Below are 21,968 nucleotides of genomic sequence, written 5' to 3'. Positions count from 1 at the left end.
GGTTCTCTGCTGTGAGACGAACAGCTGGCTAATAATGTAGACGAATCCTTTTTCTGAAGCACAGGAAAACACCAGTGACTTTAATTAGCCTGGTTTCTATCATAAAGCAATTCCTCTATTGATTGATGTTCCCTCTTTTACTGGAATTATAGAACTAAAGCACACAGAGCAGGCTGAGAAATCTACTGTCTTAGGAATGGGATCCGACACGAACCAGAGGATTTGGATAATTCATCGTTTTGGCTTCAATAATCATGAAATGGGTGAATCAAAAAAAAAATAGAGATCATAAATGTTGCTAATTATTGCTTTAACCTAATTTTAGATGAATGTCTTCAGATTTATACTGTAAGCAGCCATGTTTTTTACTCATTAGCAGCTAATTTGCTGTTTCGGCAGCAGAATTTGCTGTACTGTGACAGCTTTAACCTCTGATTTATATTGTGGTTTAATTTGTCAATCTGACACACAGATTTCACACATCCTTCCATCTTTCTTGCATTCCCCATGTTAACATCATGTTCTTTGCAGAACAGATACTACTAGCAGTTTCTACCCCTTCCCTCCCTTCTTCACTCCCTCTCTTTGCTGCATCCAGCCTCTTCAGTGGCGCAGAACTCTGGCTAATCTGTTTTAGTCTAGGGCTCCCAGGGTTCACACCGATTAATGAACAAAGCAAAATCCATTTTGGCTTCGTATTAAAACACACAGACTGACAGTATTTACTTAATCTGACATTAGATTTTTTTCACTGTGTGGTGTTGGTTCTGTTATTGAAACTATAAAAAAATAAGCATGAATCCAGTCTGTTTCAGGCATTACATGAGTTCACTAAAACAAGATTCAATTGTTTTTGTTAAATACTCAAAATCTTACAATTGGCCATATGTGTCCTAAATAATCTAATCTTTGTACAATAATCGGGAATGCACCGATTTGACAATTTGGCCGACATTTATACTTCCACTATGACGGATTACCATAGCATTATTATATTATATATTTAACTTTCAACGCTGTGTAAAAGCGACCACACCATCAACACAAATGGCAACAAGATGGGAATAAATATCGGCCCAGTTTTATTTATTGAACCGATTCCAGTCCGTTAAAGAAAGATTAAAGTCAGCCAATACAGATGTGGATGCTGATATATTACACATCCCTAACAATAATCTAGACCATATGTTGAAGTTTTCATGCTCATCTAAACGGAAGGCAAAATATTGAAACAAAAGTATCAAACATTTTCCTTTTTTGTTTTCAGAATTTAGATAAATATCTCAGAAATATCAAACTGCACTTTAAGGATTCTCTGTTCAGTGTAGAATGATCCAGTTCAGCCTTATTCAATATATTTTCAAAAGAGTTTGAACTAGATTGTCCACTCTCAATAAAAAGCTGTCCGTTAGCCCTGATGCTAGCTGTACACTTTCAGTGCTTTTGTAACCATGTCAACCAAACCAACATGTGGTGTTGATTAGTCCACTGTGCAAGTTCTCAGTTCAAAAACTATGTACTTTGTTACTTCAGAATAAAAGTCTTAAACATAAATATAGCTACTGGTAGAGAGCAGTTTCTGACACTAACTTTATTTCGATGAGAAATTTCATGCCGTATTTAGTACTGTGACATCAATACCATTCTACATGGGTTTACAGTCTAATTACAGTTCTGTTCAAATTCCTGGTAATATTCCTTTAAAAAAGAAATCCAGACATTAGCAATGACATACGAGTGTTATCTCCAACAACTCAGCAAACTAGCTGACGGCTATGAGGGATTTCTCTGCTTTGCATGTGTTGATAGAGGAGGAAATGGTTTGGATTTGTTATTTTTTTTATCTTTATCGCTGATTCAGACGAACCAGCTGCCTTCAGGACAGTCAGAGAAACAAGTAGCCTGTCACCGTATCGTTAATCTCAGCTCGTCTTCAATCTCAGCTCGTCTTCAGTAGGATGTTTATTCACATCCAGCAGAGCTAGAGCGGTCTTCCAGTAGCTTCGTATCTGCTTGCTGTGCTCCCGGTTATTACCCACAATGCTTCCTGTGTTCTGCATCAGCAGCTGCTCCCCTCTGATCCCCTGAACCCTTGGAAATGCTTTTGGCATTCCTGTTTTATCTTTCATCTCCATTACATCACTTTTGTTGTTTAGTTATTTTCCTGTTTCTTTTGTAACCGTTGCAGGGAGTTTCTTATTTGAATATCTTTTTGAATTGGCTTTCGATTGTTGTTGAGATTAGCTTTGTTTTTTTTAAAGCTTCACAATGTCTTGTAGTTCATGTGGTACTGCAGTCAGTGGGGAGAATGTCTTTTGGGAAACCAGTAGGTAAATAGAATATCTCCCAGACACGCATTATTGATTTTATTTTATTTTTTTTATAGGTCAGAGTCTTTTATTCTCCCAGACCTGTTTTTCTAAATAAAGAGTTTTATTTCACAGAGTATTTACCTCATGAATGCCAGAGGTAAATTTGGTAACAGCACTATTTAAAAAAATAGTGCCAAAATGTTCAATTTGTTAAACATTTTCAAATATTTATGAACAATAGTTCTTCTTTTTTTTAATACAGCCGTATTCCAAGCTGGTGCAGAGCATTATTCTTTGTAAAATGTAAATTCTCTTTTATTTGTACTTTGTCACCAAAAGTTATTTATAAGTCAATAACAGAGGCTCAATTCATGCTATGTTAAAAAAGGAAGCAGGAGAATAGAAGCTATTCTTGTGGAGTTAATTTTATATTTATTTTTCTTTGTCCATTAAGCTTAGCTATATGGACGCAAGGAAATGGCCAACCTGTCAAAGAACACAAGCATCTGAATTTTTATTATATTGATGCTGATGTTACTATCATTTACTGTTTACTGCTGTTTCACAGGCATTACAGTGTTTTTGATTTTAATCTAGGAGAATTTGTACATATTGTTTTGTGTTTTTCAGTCAAGTAAATAACATTTCTTTCTATTAAATCAAATCTTTTGCCCAGCAGTGATTTAGCCATGCTCTGAATCTTGAATTTTGGGTATTATCACCACCCACTGGTGCAACACAGACACACACATTTTTGATCAAGATTTAACAGACCATTTAGATTATTATAATTTTTTTTAAGTTGGAAGATAAATACTCCACCTTTAGTAAAAAGTCTGCATAATTCAGTCACTTGTACTAGTTCTCCACCGTCGAAGCTTTACAGGCAGCATGACAAAGACGGAAAACGCTTTTTGTTTTTCCTTATCTTTTCTCTGATGTTCAAATTATTATGTAGTGTGCTTCAAAGGATCTATGTCAGACTGTGTTCCTGCTGGACATACAGTTCTTTTTTTCCTTGACAATGTAACAAAATGTAGATAATTACAGTGCATCATAACAATGAGTAACAATAAAACAAAGACAGAAATAGCCTTGGACTGCTTTAGTCATTCTGAGTGTAGAAATGGATTTCCTGCCTGGGGTTTTCTGTGCTGATCAGTGACTAACGCTGTTCTGGCAGACCTCCGTCTCTGTTGCTAATGTATGAAAACGTCTGTGATTCAGTTTGATGTGCATCCATGTTGCGTTTGTTCTATTTTTAGCTGCTTGGTAATCAGTCAGGAAGTCTGCGCCGTGTTTCTAAAGAGGCCGTCCTCTGACCCGTGTGCTCCACAACGCTGTGCCCACACGCAGTGTGAAAGTCAGCTGATGGCTGGCCTTGAGTTAAGCTGCTCTGTGACGTCACATGACCTCCCCCGTCTCTGTCTCACCCGGCGTTTAATCAGAGCTGCAGACTCATTAGAGACAAACTGAAAATAAGTCGGTCCATAACGAAGTCTCTTGATTTGTTTATTATTTTATTTTTATAGTTTTGTCTGTCCTTCGCTAAATCCCATCAGTTTGTCCTTCCACATGACTTTCTGAGCCAGTGGAGAGACCCTTGTGGGACTTTCCTCAGTGAAATGTTTCTAATTTTATTTTTCCCCTTGATGCTACATGTCGATACCAGCACCACTCTGACACTAAAAGCTGCCGCCCAAACTAAATAATTTAACCTCTACTGCCGTCTGTCGTCACTTTGTTTTCTTATTTTTCTCCATCCTTGTCTGTGTTTATCCTCAGGAATATGAAACAAAGAGTGGCAAAGCTGGACCTGGCAACCCAACATCCCCCAGGCAGGGAGTGAGGAAGAACCTGGACTTTGAGCCCCTCTCCACCACCGCGCTCATCCTGGAGGACAGACCTGCGTACGTTTCCTCATCATTCCATCCTACCAGTGTCTTCATTAACATGATGATTGGAGCTTATGCTTTATGTTTTGTCCACTTACCTCTCACTTTGTTAAAAGGAAAAAGCTTCACCTTTCCTGTCTTTTTTTGTTGTTGTTTTTTTGGTCCTGCCGTTTTCTTCGACCTCATTCTTCTGGGCTGCTTAATTTATTTCATTGTAAAACAACTAATTCATCAAAATTTCCTCTTGGAATACCAGGAGGGTTTTTTTCCCACCTGCTTTTGTTTTGGTTACATGGAAGAAACCCAGTGTTTACATTCACTTCTGTTTTTTTGCAGTAATCTGCCCGCCAAACCTGCAGAGGAGGCCCAGAAACACCGGCAGCAGTATGAGGAGATGGTGGCCCAGGCCAAGAAGAGAGGTCAGCCAGCTCCACTCCTCACTGAACCACATCAGCTCGTCATATATTGATTTTTTTTTGTATTGTTAATTTCACTATTATGTCTTCTGTAGAGCTGAAGGAAGCTCAGAAAAGGAAGAAGCAGCTGGAGGATCGCTGTAAGCTGGAGGAGAGCATCGGCACGGCGGCCCAGATCTGGAACCAGGAGATCCTACCCAACTGGAGCACATTGTGAGTCATGTTCTTCTTCTCTTTAGTTTCAAAAAGCCACATTTATATGTGCTACAGTAAATGAAATAAATGCAAAATTATATGTTTGACTTGAGTAAAAATAATAAGAAAGAAAAGATTAGTTTACATTCCACAGCCTTCCACATAACACTTTTTTTCTTCCATCTCTATCTGGGTTTTTGTAAAAACAGAAATGAAGCATATAAAACCAAATAGAAGAATTATTATAACAGCTCTAACATTATATGGATCTATAGATCAACATCACAGTAGACTGAGTCAATGAATATTGGTTATTGTGGCATTTTTTTCTACATATTTTATTCATTCTAAACATTCTCAATTATTTCCGGCACATATTGATTGATTATTTTTTTTCCCACTTATTCATCCATCCATTTTCTTCCGCTTATCCGGGGTTCGGCTCGTGGGAGTAGCAGCTTAAGAAGGGAAACATTTCTCACTGAAACATTCCCGGGTGACATTCCCAGCATACTTGTTCTTCAGAAATGATTCATGTGCCTATAGGATACTTTCTCTACTTAGTTGGTCTGCTTTAGTTTAGACCAACTAAAATCTCTTCGTGGTCCTAAACATTGTTTTAATACCACATTAGCTGCTACAACCAAACGCACGCAGAACAGTAAAAGGAGTTGTGAAAATCTAAACAGGAAGTAGTAGCCAGATACATTGTGTTGGGGGATTACCTGCTATTTCCTGCTGTGGCAGTGGAGGCAGTAGCTGCTGCAGTTGGATATTATCGCCCCCATGTGGCACTGATCAGTAATGGGTTTTTTAAAAAGGGAGAGGAAAAAAGTTCTAAACCAGCCTGAGTTTTTGTCTTTCCTGTCTGCAGGTGTACCTCCCGGCGAGTGAGAGACCTCTGGTGGCAAGGCATCCCTCCAAGTGTCAGGGGGAAAGTGTGGAGCCTGGCTGTGGGCAACGAGCTGAACATCACACATGGTACATTATTATTATTATTATTATTATCCTTTTTATGTTGTTGTTAATTTCAGTTTTAATTTCAATTTACAGAGTTCTAGTTCAGCTCACCAACCTGCTTCCTCTCACTGGTCGAGTTCATGAGAACATGAAGCAGACAAATAAATCTGAAATCTACAGGTTAAAGGTTAAAAAAGGCAGTGGTATCATTTTTCAAACACTAATCTGTGTACTTATTGGCTGAGCAATTTATTGATATACTTAATTGAAATCTAGGTGAGAAGAGTTAAGTATATAGGAGAAGTTACATAATCCTGTTCCTATAGACCCATTGGGAGTGAGGATGTTTACAAAACAGCCAAGTGAATTAAAGTTACAGAATTTATCCTGTAAAACTAAATTAGAGGAAGCCAAGTTTGATAACTGTTTTCAAAGTTAGCTGATGCACTGTATGAAAAATGATCTGCACTATTGGTGCAAGTGCACTTACACAAATGGAAAAAATGTGCAGTTTGACGGCTCAAAATATAAAACCTCCTCTGCAGGAAACGACATGTTAGCTTCCAGGATCTCTGCTGTATAAATATGCAGGTAGTTATAAAAATCTCCATGTGTTCCTAGCACTTAAGCTTGAATATCATCACCTACCTAAAAAATACCCAAGTCATTTTAAAAAAAATTTTTTAAATCTAAATCACTTTTGGCCCAAAAAAAAAATGACTTGGGTTATTATTTTAGGAAGTTGACTGTATGGATCCACAAACATGTTTTTGAAAAGAAATTCTTTGCACATAAAATATTTGCTATTGTTTACATCAGTGCTTCTGTTTATCGCCATGTCGTTCTGAAAGAACAAGGTCAAAGGTTCCTCTGCAACTTTCGACAACATAACATTTCATCTCCAGCCCTGACCATAGCAGAGGCTCATTAGATGCATGAAAAATCCAAAATATCTTTTTCCTTTATCACAATATTCAGCTGGTAGCTTTTATTCTAAACGCCTTTGTTGGGCCGTTTATAGATGCTTTCTGTAGGAATATAAATCTGCTGATGAGAGGCGACTGTTGAACATGATGGAGGTCTCTGGTGCTCCACTCATTAAATTCAGTACTTGGATCTGAACACTAGAGGGCAGCAACAAGTAGGACGAATGTGTTCTGAAATGTAAACACTCTGTAAACACCTCTCTGTCCTCTCATCTTGTACTCTGCTCAAGGTCTTTAACCTTTGCCCTCTCCTCTCTCATATCGATTGGTCCCTGCAGAGCTGTATAACATTTGTCTGGCCCGGGCGAAGGAGAAGTGGAGGAGCACAGCAGTTCCCACCACCGACACCGAAGGTAGAGGCCAAACGTAAAATGTGGATGTCTTTGTTTTTCATTTCTGATCCAAGTAAAACTCATCGGAGATTTCTTCAAGACGTTTTAGATTCTTCGGACCGTGAGTCGAGCCTGGAGCTCATCAAGCTGGACATCTCTAGAACTTTCCCCCAACTCTGCATCTTCCAGCAGGTGAGTGACAGGAAGCTGCATGAAGGTTGTGTCCAGAGTGTAGATGCAGTCGTGTTGAACCTAAGCAAACAGCTGAGCCATGTTGAAAGCTGTTTAAGGGGAAGGGAAGCTCATTCTTGGTTCTTTTGTCTTTACTGGTTCTCTGTTGATGTTCAGGGCGGACCTTACTATGACGTGCTGCACAGCATTCTGGGAGCGTACACGTGCTACCGGCCAGACGTCGGCTATGTAAGTCCGTCCAAACACTTCCCTACTTCCTGTGGTGAGATTACATCTCATCTCTGTCATGTTGGTTGTTTTCATCCATATATATGTGGATGACGTTAAGAAAAATGACTAATGGATAGAAAAACTCTTTTATTGGCCAGGCCTTTATTCAGATAAACCTTTACATGTGATTATTTGTCATTTAGTATTTGTTTTGTATTGATATTTATACTGTTGCTACATATATTTGATTCTTTTTTGCCAGTGCTGTACTGTTTATCTGTTTGTATCTTCAGATTTTTTTTTTTGGAGTTTTTTTTGTCATATCACTGCAATGAAAATTTACCCAAGGAGACAATAATAGTCACACTAATACTTATAATCCACGTTTAAATCATCTCCATCTTTTTTATGACTAAACACACTGTTAGGGTAAATTTGATCTCGTTCTTACATAAAATGACTCACAAGTTTATTTAACTATGTATATACACTCATTAACTAGAACAATATACACAGAATATAATAATAATAATACATCATATTTTTATAGCACTTTTTTGGACACTGACGCTTTACAAGAGAAGAAAAAGAAAATATTAAAAAGAAAATCTAATATTTTGGTCCCTGATGAACTAGAAGAACAAGATTAATTTATTTCTCTTGACAAAATGATATCTGAAAAACGGCATGCTAAATTGTAACTATATATACAGGTACATACAGTATATATATATATATATATATATATATATATATATATATATATATATATATATATATATATATATATATATATATGTATATAAAATATGTTCTTTTGTTTGTATTTCTTTTTAAATCCTGTAAAGCACTTTGCATTGCCTTGTTGCTGAAAAAGTGCTATATAAATAAAATTACCTTTATATCTTTAAAAAATAATATAAAGTAATAAAAATATATATAAACTAAGTTACAGAGCAAGCAGGGAAGGAAGTTTCCTAGAATTGGCTCATGTTTTACACCATTGAGCTGCTCTGTGATTCTGTAGGTTTTCTAATTAGACAAACAGATATTTAATGCATTTCTGCCTCTCTGTGTTCGACACAGATGACAGATCAGTCGGTGTTTGAGTTTCAGCCGGTCGGACAGATTTGTGTTTCAAATTGTCCAATTCTGTTTTTACAGCATCGGCACAAAGGATGAAGCCATCCCACTAAAAGTGCTTTGAAATGAAGTTGTCATTAAAACAAAATGTGACAAAATCATAACTCCCAATTACGTCACACTACTTAGTTAAATTGAGATATTTCATTATGAGTACAGTTACTGTTTTCAACCTTCATGTCTGTAGCGGTCACAGTCGATCCGATACGGCTCTATAAGTGTCGTTTAAGGCTATTTTCCCTCCAGCCGTTTGCCCTCTTCTTTACCAGCTTTGGGGAAATACCCACTGTGTCACAGTACAGTGGAACATTCTTAGAATATCGTAGCATTAGCATAATATTTTACCCTGCAATTTAACACCAGAGAAACCCTGTAGGGAAATATTAAATGGACTTTCTGCCGTTGACCACAGGAATTCTTGTAGAGCATAAAAAGGTAAATATAGCGCAGCACAAGCCTCCCACACAACACCAACACCCACGCTTTCTATCATTAAGCTGTTTCTATCATCAAGTAGATGTCAGCTTCTCGAATCTGATTTTCACCTGAGTGGGCGCTGTGGAGAAGCTGAGTGGGTTACGAAAGGTGAGCAGCCGATATCAGCTATGACTCTGGAGTTTCAGCAGCGTACGAACAGTTCAAAACCAACAAAATACTCTGCTGGGGTGATTAATAAGAACTCTAATTGATCTGATGAGTTTAAAAAAAAAGTAATTTATCATCAGTAAAGAAATAAATTTTAATATTGAACAAAAACACAATCTAGCTCCGCAAGATGAGAAAAAATGTCTGATTTAAAAAAAACAAACATCAACACATGTCAAATCAATGAATGTTTTTTATTCCTTTATAGTAAATTATGTTACAGGATGCCTTAAAGTCTTAAATTTTTTTCTCAACAGATGTCAAATCAACTTTGATGTGTCAAGTTGTTTATTTTTATGAGTTTATATTACTGAGTGTGAATGCATCCTTAAAAGCTTTTAAATTCATGTATCTAAAATTAGGGCCTTAATATGTCTTATATTCATTAAAAAATAAGATGATCACATGTCTTAAATTTTGTCTTCACAGGGTTATTTTATCATGTATATTCTGTATATTGTTTTTCTCTTTTTGGACTTTCCTCTCAGACATATTTGAGTCGCTCTCAGATGTCTTCTTTGCACTCTGACTTCAGACGGTTGAGGCTACTGCTAACTCACTGCTAACATAGCCTTGCTACCTAGCTAGATAGGTTCTTTGTGTCAGAGTTCAAATTTGTTGCCAGTTTGCTGGACGAAGTTCGCACATTTCTGTGGAGATATAGGTCTTACATTTCATTCATAGTGGTCCTGAAAAGTCTTCATTTTGAGTTGGTGAAACCGGCAAAAACTATATAAAATATTTTACTTTAAAGCTCAAAAATAGCAAAATTACTACTGTCAAACTTCAATGTAAGCTAAAATGATGTGGGCTCAGGACAGTAAACAAAATAAAATGAGAAACTTTGACACAACTAAAGCACTTTATTGTTCAAATGAGTTTATTTTTGAGCTTTGCTTTTTAGCGAATCAGTCAGTGAAATTAAGAAGTCGCAGCATCACAGAGCGCTCTTTGAATCATGTGAGCTGTGATGTCGGCTCTGCTGCTTTTCAACCGCAGCACCACGCTGCTGTTTATACACTTTTATAGAAATGACTGTGACTTCCTGCGCTGACCCCAACCCACCTCTGCACACACATCTGTGCACTCACCACTGCACATACCGTTTATGTGCATCAGCCTCAGCTTATGTGAATCTCCTCTGTTTTCAGTCTGATTAACAATAAATGCTCCTTGTATCGACGGACTGAAATTTCAGGTGTTGAGTCACGGCCGTGCTCCGAGTCTCTGACACAAATCACTCCGACTCGCCTCTGTAGCTGTCGGTGTTGCCCGTTTTTTCAACATTTCTTCTTGCTGCCTCTGTCGTGCTCAGGTGCAGGGGATGTCGTTCATCGCCGCCGTGCTCATCCTCAACCTGGACACGGCCGACGCCTTCATAGCTTTCGCCAACCTGCTCAACAAGCCCTGTCAGATGGCCTTCTTCAGAGTCGACCACAGCCTTGTCAGTAACACACACACACACACACACACACACACACACACACACACACACACACACACACACACACACACATACACACACACGCCAACACTCAGAAACCACATCATACATACATAAAAATCACACGTGGGGAGCCTCTTTACAAGCTTCATATTTGTTCTGACCGAATGTTTGGGTAGGAAATAGAATTAAAGGGTTTCTGAAAAACTACGCCGGGGTCTTTACTCTAGAGATTTACCAATCAGATATTAATATCTGTATCTATCCTAATATTTTGGGGAAAAAATCTATGTTGAGTATTGGTGACAATGTTCCTGAAGCATAAGGTTGGATCTGAGCGACTTAATGTTTTATAATTTATTTTCCATAATATTCAGAAATCCCTATTGCTCTGTCTGAACCATTTGAAAGGTTTGCTGCAGTTTATTTTTACGTTTGTGACCAATGTAGTCGATCTATTTTTGTTTTATCAGTTTCTTTATTTTTTACAATAGGTTGTGATACTCCTAATTGCACTGACTGAATAAATGAAAGTTGCTATTTTTACATGTGATCAAGCTTTTGAAGCTGTTGATGTATTTAAGTGTGCTACTTTGGTGCTGAATTATCAGATAAATGAGTTATTCAGTACGTTTATGTCTGTGTTTAAAAAAATAAAAAGAGAGAGAGAGAGACTGTTTAAGTCAATTCAACTATTTCTCTGTATTGGATAAATTTCAGGTATCGGTTTTGGAAGTCAATAAAGTCGATTGGTGCATCAATACTCTGTCCTATGCAATGACTGTTAAATGTTGGTATCTTGGTAACAGTTTGGTTTGTTTCCATGGTTTCCCCTCTCTCCCGTTTCCAGATGTTGACGTACTTTGCAGCGTTTGAAGTGTTCTTTGAAGAAAATCTACCAAAGCTCTTTGCACATTTCAAGAAAAACAGCTTGACTCCTGATATTTATTTAATTGACTGGTGAGTTTGTCACTTTTACACATTTCTACTGCTTTTTGTAAAAACATTTTTTATAATTGACCTACTCTGAACTTGACTAGGTGCTTTAGATAGTTTTGGCCCAAGTCTTAAAGTTGCTCCGTCAGTCTGCATGTGGAGCTGCTAATGTGTTCACTTGCATGCAGAGTGAACTTTGCACTCCATGTTGCTGTAGGGGAACTTCATGCTGCCTGCGGGTCACACTCAGAACCTCAATTGGGTTTCTGAGAAAACAGGATGGGCTCAGTTTGTACATCGGTCTGTGTTAGTGGTCTGCACCTTCCACTGGAGGAAATTCTGTTCACTCTCACTTGCTGCTCAAATAACACCTCCCCTTAGAGGGCACAGTTTTAACCACGCTTAGATGTGCATCCCCTTTTTATAATAAAGTAAAATAACGTTGGCCGATAATGTCATATGCCATTTTATTCCATCTCTCTCCTAGAGAGGTGGAATAACCAGTTCTTATCACACTGTTTGTTTAATGAGGTATTTAACACAAGTATGAAACACTGAGGTGTCAAACCACAGACTCAGAATTTTCATCCGTGGCTTTGCTTGTGTTGAGCATAGAATTGCACAAATTGGAGTTACGAAAACAAATTCACTTAATGGCAACGCCGGCTTTCAAAGAACTCACATTTTTACAATAAAAAGGTTTTGAGCCAGGATGAGTTGTATTTTTATTTTTCTTTATATATATGTATTTTTTTAGCAGTGTTGAAATTTGGGCATTTTGCAAAACTGCGAAAGAACCATTTTATTCCTCCCTGTTTGTGTACAGCAACTTGTTTATGACCACGTTTATTCCCGTGTGACTTCTTTTATTACATTTTTTGTTTCATGTTTTGTTTGCTATTGCAAAATTGTTTTCTGTTTTCAACATTAACAGCGTATTGAAAGTTTTGCTCACATTTTTAATGGAAGTGCTGCTGGGCAGGTGCTTAATGAGGAAAACATGTTGCAAGTTACATGTCGACAGTTTCAGACACGACTGCTAACACCTGCTGATGACGTCGGTCGTAGATAAATGGATCTTTGCAATTTGGTAACAGGTTCAACCAGGTCAACAATCGATCAAAACAAACCTTGCACCCCAGAAAAATGGCACCTATTGTTTGTTTTCTTTAATCGGCGATGGTTAGGGGAGTCAGATGTGTTCAGACTCCCAAACTAGTGCAGGAAAATAAACGTGTCCCAAGCTGTCTTGAATGAGTTCACATCATGATTTTTAGCACCATGCAAGTTCTTTCTGATCACTCAGAACAGACGGTGATTGCTGGTCTAAAAGTTTCCAGTTATTCTGACGGTAGTGTACAGTACTGACATCATGAATGTAAATGAATTGATTACCCCTAAATAAACTATTGGCTGCCTCTGTTGTCTCTCACAGAGAGATGCAGTTTTTATTTTGACTGCCACTTACAGCCTTCCTCCACTTTTTTTTTTTCCTTTCCTCCCAGGATCTTCACACTGTATAGTAAGTCTTTGCCACTGGACCTGGCGTGCCGGGTGTGGGACGTGTTCTGCAGGGACGGCGAGGAGTTCCTGTTCCGCACGGCGCTGGGTGTGCTGCGCCTCTACCAGGACGTCCTGACCTCCATGGACTTCATCCACATGGCTCAGTTCCTCACCCGCCTGCCTGACCTCATCCCCCCTGAGCAGCTCTTCCAGCACATCGCAGCCGTTCACATGACCAGCCGCAACAGGAAGTGGGCTCAGGTACTGGTTCGTCCACCGGGTCTGTTTCACGGTGCATTGCAAAAGGATTCACTCTCCTTAGACTTTTTTTTTTTTTTTTTTTATAACATTAAACATTAATGTATGTGATACACCAACACAACGTACCACATGACTGTGAAGTGCAAGGAAAATTAAATACAAATCTGAAAAGTGTGGCTAATCTAGTAGTTCTACTACCACTTACAGGTTCATGTCTATCAGCAGTGAAGATAATGTGAATAAAGATTTTGCTCATTCTTCTGCTCAAACTAGCTCAGGCTGGATGGGGGTCATCTATGAACACCAATTTCAAGTCTTGCCACACATTCCCATTTAATTTTGATCTGGACTTTGACTGGGCCGTTTTGGCACTTGAATATGCCTTAAACTATACCATTCCACTGGAGCTCTAATTGTATGTTCAAGGTCGTTATCCTGCTGGAATGTGAAGCTTTGTTTATGCAGTGATGTGAAAATCTGGGCCGATATCAATATCCGATACTAATACTGCTGTTAGGGATTGTAACCAATATTTACCGATACATGTATTATATTTTCCCCAATGTTTCAGCATGATGAAAAATACTACCTCACTGACTACGCTTCCTCGATGCATCAGTAAACCCACAAATCTTTGCAAATACCCTCCGGCCCCCGATATACTTGTCTGACTGCTGGCCGATACCGATATTGATGCCAATGTATCGTGCATCATAAATTCTATTGTTTGCTGCACTCTCTACTTTTCACACATTTATACATTTCAGATTTTAAAGTGTTCAGTCAGAGGCTTCTTCGGAGCCGCTGTAACACAGACTGTTACAGGAGACCCTTCCTTGACACCTCAGTTTCCCTTGAGGGTTGAAGTGTTCTTGAACTGAATGCTCTCTAATTCATGCGCCTGTCTGTTTTACTCCTTTGACTATTTTTTAGCATTTTAGAGACACAGTTAGAAAAGTGTGAGGTGTGTGAACGCGTCTTGTCTTGTATTTTCTGCTTTATATTATTTTTTCTTGCCACCTGTTAGAAGTGAGAGTGTAAACCCGCCTCTGCTGCCTTCCATCCTCGCAGGTCCTGCAGACGCTGACGGAGCAGAAGAGATCTGGAGCGAGGCTGTCCGGAGCCGAGGCGCTGAGCTGAGGTCAGAGGGAAGGTCACACACTAATCCACTCAGATCCCCTCCAGCTTTCAGGGCATCCTGCACCTGAAAGCAGAGACACCCTCCCCTCTCCCGCCTCCCATCAGCTTGTGGGGGGAGTGAACTACTGTAGCTGCTGAGACGGGGCTGTCCTTCGTGTCGCCGCTCAGACCCTAAACCAGCATCCACCAGGAGGGTCTGCCGGTCAGGGAGCTCCGGGAGGTGAAAGGAATACGAGGCCTTATTTTCCTGTTTTACTCCCCAACACCCACCACGAAGCCCAGCAGTGAACTGGAAACTGTAGCTGGGAAACGGTGAAGATTGTATCGCACTCCCACTGTCATCAACACCAGGCTGACTCAGATCTCCTCAGGCGGAGGGAGGAAACCACTGAAGTTACTCCACCAGTCCCTCCACCCGGCGCCGGGTCCTCTGCTGTCGGCTACCTGAACCACGTTCCACTCGTCTCTTTCTTCCTCTGGTTACCGTGACAAGAATCACAATCCCCCCCCCCCCCCCTTTTTTTTTTTTTTCCTGGATGTGTACCAGTCAGGGAACATCACTCTCATTTTTAATTTCCACCTTTTTCTTTCAAAATGACTATGCTAGCTTAAAATGTGGCCAGTGGATTCTGTTTGCACAGTTCTCATTCCCTCATGGTGTGTTTGCGTGTGTTTTTATTTAATTAGTCAGGCTTGTTTTCTGAATCATTCCATTCTGTCGCGTTAAAATCCACAAAGCTGCAACTCCATCACATGCTTGACTCTGCAGCTTCTATCCAACATGTAAGCAATGAAAACTCTTCATTGAGGTTGAATAAGCTGCCTGGAAAATAATTTTTATTTTCCCAAGTGCATCAATGAAACTGGGTTAACTTTAAAAAAAAAAAAAAAGTGGAAAACTTGGTCTAGACACTGCAGATGTTGATTTCTTTTTCTTGCTTTTAATGTGTTTGTGGTACATTTCAGCTTTGTAGTGTCCTGGTGTGCGAAGTCTTTTTGTGGGGTTATTTAATATTTATCGAAAATGTGACAAGGCATAAAATTGAAATGAAGGATGCGGGGAAGTTCCTCCTCAGCTAGTGAGAGGTGTGTGAACATGTTGCATCAGACAAACCGACACGTGTAACTGTGTTTTACTGTCGAGTCGGGACCGGTTTACTTGATTTACTAAGAAACATTTTATCGTTTTTTGTCTTTGTTAAAATTTGTCCAGATGATAGCTGTGATAGTAAAACAAACTCCGGATTCTCAAGCAAGATCTGCAGTTTAGAATGTGCAAGTTCTGAAGTTCTGCCTCGCTGATACTGTAAATCCAAGAAGGAGCCGTCAGGGGCTGATGGTGACAGTTTAAGAGCTTTAATATAAAGTGTAATTCATGTCTGAAGCTGCAACATGTCATTGATTTTTAAACATGAATTAATGAAGTTTCCCAACAACCTATTTTTCTTATACTTTCCTTTAGCACTTTCTTCCATGAGGCAGCCATATTGGATCTTGAAGTTGCAGCTGGGGAGGCTCCTCCCACTTTTGGAACAGGCTCCAATATATTTTGAAGAACACATGTAGACATAGGCTACTGTAAGCTTCTTACAGTATGTATGTAAAAACGAGAAATGTTAAGATTCAATAATTATTCCTGCTGTAAAATAACATGACAGATTATTGCAGTCAGGGCCGGATTTAGAAGTACAGGGAGGCTTGAGCCAGGGATTCGAGCCAGGTTTGGTGCCATAGCAAAAAAAAATTGAACTCATGCAAATTACAGATCATAATAGGTCCTGTTATACGTCTGTAGATGACTCCATTTTGGTCCCAAAATTATTTATTTCAAATATTCAAGAAGTTTAAATTAATAGGAAAAAAGCACACTACATGGAAAATTAGTCCACGACTTTAATATGAGATATAATGTTTGTGAAAGATGCAAAGTACCCACAAAAAAGTGTTGTTTTTTGTTGTTGTTTGTTTTGTGCGCCCACACAACTCGGAGCCCTGGGCTAATGCCCATGTCGGCGCTTTCTAAAGTCTGGCTCGGATTGCAGTTACAATTTGTCTTTAAAAGTGAGGGAAAGTTGTAGCTAACTTCTTCCAGCTCCTAACTGGAACTTTATTAAATTAGACTCTTTTTTTTTTTTTTTTTTTTTTAAGTGTGAATTAAGAAGCTGTGAATTCTTGACTTGATACCAGAAACTTCCCCCCACCTAAACACACACTACACGACTGCTCCTGGTTTAAACTCTGCTGCTCCAAAGCGCAGCAGGTTGCATTCAAAGTACGACTGGCTGCAAATGTTGGGGATCGGATGTTTTCTCTGCTTCAGTCAGATTCTGTGGCCTTCACAGTGGATTCACACGGTGGTAAACGTGTCATCCCATCATAACCAGGCGACGCCTGCATTGACATTGCTGTCATCTGTAACGTTAAAGTAACAGCTTAAGGATCCACATAAAACAACTAAACATGTAGTTCTTGAAACTTTTCTCGATTTTTAAAGAAACAAATTTTAAGCCCCATTTTTAATCTGATCAGATTAAAAGGTTGAAAGCATAGAAATCTGATTGGATCTGAAGGTCAACTGTGGATAAAATTAGTGTGTCCTCTTGCTTGTTTTGCTGCTGATTTTTTATTATTATTATTTTTTATGAGAGGCCACTTTCGTTTTCTGTGAAAATCTCCTCTCCCTGGGACCACGCTCTCTAAGTACACCGAAGTCTTGAGATGACTTGAAACCAAAAATCGGTTCTGACTTGTCTGATTCTTCTCACACACGTTTCGACCGTCTCTAGACGGTTTTCTGTTTCTTTTCTGCTTTCACATCATCATCTTTCTGCACCTCACCACCCCTCCACCCAACATTCAACTCCTCCACTGTGTGGTTTTTTTTTTTTTTTTTCTAAAAGCCACACAGGACTGCAATAAAGCTTTTTGCACAAACATGTCAGCCTTTGCATTGAGTTGTGCCTCGCATCATCACTTCATGTCATCGGTCACGGTTAAACGGGTTTCCGTCTTTTTGTTTTCGTGTCGTTCGCACTGTCGTTGCCGACCTTTTCTCCGTAATGTGTGCTTGGTGGTGAGAAGGTAATTGCACAAAGATGTTGCTTCCCAACATGTTACATTAAAGGTGAAACCTGGTGTTATCTATCAACACTACCTGTCCTTTCTTTAATCCACAGCACTTAAAACACACACACAAAAAAAAATACTCAATCAGAAGTGTCATTTTCTTTGGCTCAGTAATCAGGTTGATTTGTTGGTTTTATTTTATATTGTCACCTTTGTTTTTTTTTCTCGAGACCCGTGTGCTGTTGAGGACTGAGGGTCGTCATGCAACTGTATCTCACTTGAAAATGTACATAAATGATGGTTTTATCATAATAAAAAGCTCTACATACCCTTCTGTTTTTTTTTTAGCCTTTGTTAAATCTACAGATGCGTGTAAAAAACATTTGGTATTTATTGTCGCTTTGGTTACAATAAAGATCAGCCTGTGGTTCTGTTGAGGTATAATGGAAGCCCAAGTTGATCATCCACATTGTTGGGTTGGTGATTCTCATCTTCCTCTTCCTCTGTAGAGAATCTTTGACGGTACGCCAAAGATTTTCTACAGGATTCAGGTCATGAGAGTTTCTGACCAATCCAAAACAGTATCGCCGCGGCCACTGAACCAGCTTTTAGAACCTTTGACAGTGTGGGCTGGGTACCAAGTCCTAGCTAGAAAATGAACTCAGCATCTCTATATAGCTTGTCAACAGAAGGAACCAAAAGTTGCTCTAAAATGTTAGATGGTAGACTGCTCCCCCAAACCTTCACCGACTGTAGAAACTTTTCTCTCAACTCCAACCAACCAGGATTCTGTGTAACCATCCTTTTTCTAAAAACTCTGGGACCTTGGTTTCCAAATGGGATCCTTTATGTTTTAATCTGGAAAGATGACTTTGGATCTCTAAGTGATCACCACGTTGGGCTCAACTTAAGCAAGTTGCTTAATAAAAATGTCCTTGTCATCAAAATTGCAAGCGTTGCCTAAAAACAAGACAAACCTGGACGATGACTAGGTTTACCAACGTTTGCCTAGTCAGTCACTTTTTCCTAAAGCAGTCACTAGAACTGGAACGAAGGATGAGTGGAATTTACCGAGAAAGAAAAACATCACGGATTGTTCCACGTTCTAGGAATGATGCATGGCAATGTGGTAATTTGCATTTAGAAATATGTCTTTGTGTGATTTGTGCCCGACTCTCATCTCATTCTTTAATTTGCTTTGAGGATGTTGCAGTTTTTTTCTTGGTATTTCACGTTGATGTTCCTACAAATTTTAGAGACGTTTCCAGAATGGTTACAAACGAAATGCACAATCTCATTTTCAAGAGCAACAAGCATCAACATTCACATCCCAACGATGGCGTATCCTACTTTCAAAGGCATCAAAGTATAAAGTAAAAAAAAATCCAGTAAAAGTCAATTGATCTGTCAATTTAGACTCTCATTGAAAGGCGTTCCACAGTGAGGGGGCGTCATATTTAAATTCTCTTACTAATATCAGTTCAGTTGTTTTTCTCTCTAATGCAGATACGACGCTTGCCCTGCATAGGATTCGTCTATACGTAGATGAATCCTACATATGATGTATAATAAGTATATATACATGTAATCCTCCGTATAAAACATCTCTTGATGCACCAACCTCGGTCCATGAAGGGATTCTGCTTGACAACCTGTTGCCGGTGCACCTTTTCTTACCACAACCCAACAGATTTACTTTTGCAAGTGAAGCAAATACAGCTTTCACTATAATGCTCCACTTGCGATATATAGAAAATATAAGTCAAGACTCAAAATCTGAACGACTGGATCACGGTTGTAAACTGAATAATTAAGGTCATTTCCCTCAGTGATGTGAAAAAAAGCTTTGTTTTCCTCATCTATGGACGTAATTCCTCCGTAGACGAACCTCTCAGAAATTTCTCTTCTGCTTGAATCCAAACTGGGTCATGTTGTCTCATTTCAAGATCAAGGCAACCACAGACAGAGACAATCATGTGTGGTGAGGACGTCCGATACAGACTGGAGGGAGATCAACCTTTGTCTTTAGAGGTTCGCCACAGCAAATGAGATCATATGCAAATGGAAGGAAATCTGCAAGCACCAATATAATCTGTGACTGTTTGGTCAAGACTTGAAATCGTCAACAATGCTGGGATGAATTATTGTTCAGCAGTGGCTTTGGTTTTGGCCATCAAGAACCTTTAATAAGTGCATTCTGGGAGTCCGAGTATTTATCGGTTTCTGTATGCAGTTCAGTCCTTGTTTTTCAGTCGTGTTGGGCCCAGCAGTAATGTAGAAATATAGTTTTTACAAGTAAAACTTTGTTGAAATTCGTTGCCTCTGTGTACAAAGTAGGACAGTGAAGTTGATTCAGATTGAGTTCATTTTTTGTTGTGAAATAGTCGTATTGGTTCTCGAAAAAAAACCTGATCAGGAATAAGTTCGAGACGTTCGGGTGGGTTTTCAAACCAGAAGCACGAGGAATAGGAAAGTCAATGGAAACGTGCAGCAAATGCAACATCTGAATCTCGATGTCGTCTTCGTATCGTTTCTCTTATTGCTTAGTGAGAACCAGTGTTGTGCTCCGTCATCGTCTCGCTCGACGGATGCAGAGTTGGTCAAACCACTGCTGCTTTCCCTCTGTACTGCACCATCGTTTCTAACTGAGTGGAAAGTTTCACATGCAGTCTCTTCATAACCACACACCCTCCCACCTTAACCCCACTGACACCTTGTCACTCCTCCCATCCATTTTGAACCTTGTTTTCCCCCAGACGTGCCGTAAGTTTTCATCATCATCACCTCCGGAGGAACATCTGGTCATCATGAAGGCCCAACACGTCTTCCTGCTCTGCGTCCTGGGAGCCGCTCTGCTGTCCACGGTCCTCTGCAGCAGTAAGGCTCCAGCCAGACCACAGCTGCTTCTTCAGGCTGTCAGACGATTCGTTTACTGTGATCTTCTTGTCCTCAGATGGAATTGGACCCGACGACTGCTGCTTCAAATTCTATCGACGGCAGATGAAAAAAACGGCCATCCGCTCGTACTACTTCACCGATTACCGCTGTCCCAAGGCTGCAGTCATGTGAGTAACTCAAACTCCAAACTGGGTTCATGTCGGTCAAGTTTTGAACGAGTCCTAAGAAGACAAATGGGTAGGGAGGGATTTTCTCTCAGGGAAACGATCAGACGAATAATGTCAATAATGCTTAAAGTAGACATGTTTCATGTCGACATTACCCTTGGCCTTGTACAAGGAAGTGTTGACGGTATCCTTATTTTCAAATCTCCTTCCTTTTTGTGTAGTTTGGTCACAGAGCAGAATCGTCGCCACATCTGCGTGGATGCAAGTCTCCTGTGGGTTGAAAACATGATGAGGCATCTGGATGAAAAGGACTTGAAGTGAACCTCTTGCTCATCCTTTCACCTTCCTCTGCTTTGTTTCGCCCCCCATAAAAGCTGGAGAATGTTTGCTGCGTTCTGACGACTCAGCATGTTATTCTGACGGACCCTTTCAAAGCTTTTTGCTTCCAAGCGGAGTCGTTCATCTGACCTTGTTTCAGTGGTTTCGTTATCTTGACGGGTTAACCTCACTGGAAACCGGTTTTGATCTGATCTTGTTTTCTGGTGTTTTCTAAACTGATCTGCTGTACCTGTTGGTTTCATCTCAAATAAAAATAAAACCATGTACTCATCTGCTCTAGCGGTGTATTTCTACATTGCTCAGGCTTATAATAACTTCTTTGGTAAGACGAGATGAAAGGATTAGAAAATCAGATAGATCAGTAGATATGACGTTTCTGCAAGTTTCAAGAAGTTACATTTAAAGACTAAAGATCTGAATTGAATAGAGGAACATTCATTTATTTAGAAACAAGTTAATTACATCTTTGTCAGAACCAGTTGGTGTTTTCCAGCTCTGACATTTATTTTTTTTATTTTTATTTATTTATTTCGAACAGACTTTAAAACAATCAAAAAGAAAATAAAATAAAATGTAATGAAACAAACTTAAGAAATAAAATATGAAACAAATTATTATGCCCATGTGACATGCAAAATTTTCTGTTCGAAATTTGACTTGACAGTTTTTACTCCTGGTCTACCAAACCACATCCCCTTTCTACTCAATGTGATAAACCTCAGGACTCTTACTGACAACCAGTTTCAGCCATTTACTGACATACCTGTTACTAAACAGACAAACGGACAGACCAATACTTTATTAATACCCACATAGGGAATTTCATGTGTCTAAGTAGCGCCTAACTCTCCCAAACCACACACACCATCAGTAGAAAAAACAGTCATATTTGTTACTAATAAATGCCCATGTCAGCAGGCTGTGTTGT

General features: G+C 39.3%; 2 protein-coding genes across 7 annotated transcripts in view; both read left to right on the top strand.

Moving 5' to 3' along the window:
* The window catches only part of tbc1d14 (TBC1 domain family member 14), a 38,423-nt gene extending 20,458 nt beyond the window's left edge, over nucleotides 1-17,965 (top strand). For all 5 annotated transcript variants that reach the window (XM_023346222.1, XM_023346221.1, XM_023346220.1 and 2 more), the window contains 11 exons: nucleotides 4,098-4,222; nucleotides 4,544-4,626; nucleotides 4,719-4,836; nucleotides 5,693-5,799; nucleotides 7,043-7,117; nucleotides 7,197-7,288; nucleotides 7,445-7,516; nucleotides 10,602-10,730; nucleotides 11,581-11,690; nucleotides 13,172-13,430; nucleotides 14,502-17,965. In XM_023346222.1, the coding sequence (XP_023201990.1) occupies nucleotides 4,098-4,222; nucleotides 4,544-4,626; nucleotides 4,719-4,836; nucleotides 5,693-5,799; nucleotides 7,043-7,117; nucleotides 7,197-7,288; nucleotides 7,445-7,516; nucleotides 10,602-10,730; nucleotides 11,581-11,690; nucleotides 13,172-13,430; nucleotides 14,502-14,570 (1,239 nt within the window). In that variant the 3' untranslated portion in view covers nucleotides 14,571-17,965. The remainder of the gene's footprint in view (nucleotides 1-4,097; nucleotides 4,223-4,543; nucleotides 4,627-4,718; nucleotides 4,837-5,692; nucleotides 5,800-7,042; nucleotides 7,118-7,196; nucleotides 7,289-7,444; nucleotides 7,517-10,601; nucleotides 10,731-11,580; nucleotides 11,691-13,171; nucleotides 13,431-14,501) is intronic.
* Nucleotides 17,966-19,595: 1,630 nt separating this feature from the next.
* On the top strand, nucleotides 19,596-21,314 carry LOC102218864 (eotaxin-like). Of its 2 annotated transcripts, XM_023346633.1 has the most exons (4): nucleotides 19,596-19,667; nucleotides 20,393-20,513; nucleotides 20,590-20,701; nucleotides 20,923-21,314. In XM_023346633.1, the coding sequence occupies exons 1-4, from the start codon at nucleotides 19,611-19,613 to the stop codon at nucleotides 21,020-21,022; spliced, it is 390 nt and encodes a 129-aa protein (XP_023202401.1). In that variant the 5' UTR covers nucleotides 19,596-19,610; the 3' UTR covers nucleotides 21,023-21,314. The 2 variants fall into 2 exon arrangements, with proteins under 2 accessions (XP_023202401.1, XP_005800084.2); XM_005800027.2 differs by lacking the exon at nucleotides 19,596-19,667 and having other exon boundaries at nucleotides 20,259-20,513.
* The last annotated feature ends 654 nt before the right edge of the window (nucleotides 21,315-21,968 follow it).

The sequence above is a fragment of the Xiphophorus maculatus genome, chromosome 14, assembly GCF_002775205.1.
Source record: "Xiphophorus maculatus strain JP 163 A chromosome 14, X_maculatus-5.0-male, whole genome shotgun sequence".
Taxonomy (NCBI): Eukaryota; Metazoa; Chordata; class Actinopteri; order Cyprinodontiformes; family Poeciliidae; genus Xiphophorus; species Xiphophorus maculatus.
The sequence above is the reverse complement of the archived record's forward strand: the minus strand, read 5'-3'. Positions and strand labels throughout refer to the sequence as shown.

Excerpts from the sequence above, each read along its gene's own strand:
- LOC102218864 (XM_005800027.2), top strand. The coding sequence starts at position 20,300 with ATGCAGTCTCTTCATAACCACACACCCTCCCACCTTAACCCCACTGAC. Across the intron at positions 20,514-20,589 it reads GTCCACGGTCCTCTGCAGCA|ATGGAATTGGACCCGACGAC; the intron begins GTAAGGCTCCAG and ends TCTTGTCCTCAG. Across the intron at positions 20,702-20,922 it reads TGTCCCAAGGCTGCAGTCAT|TTTGGTCACAGAGCAGAATC; the intron begins GTGAGTAACTCA and ends CTTTTTGTGTAG.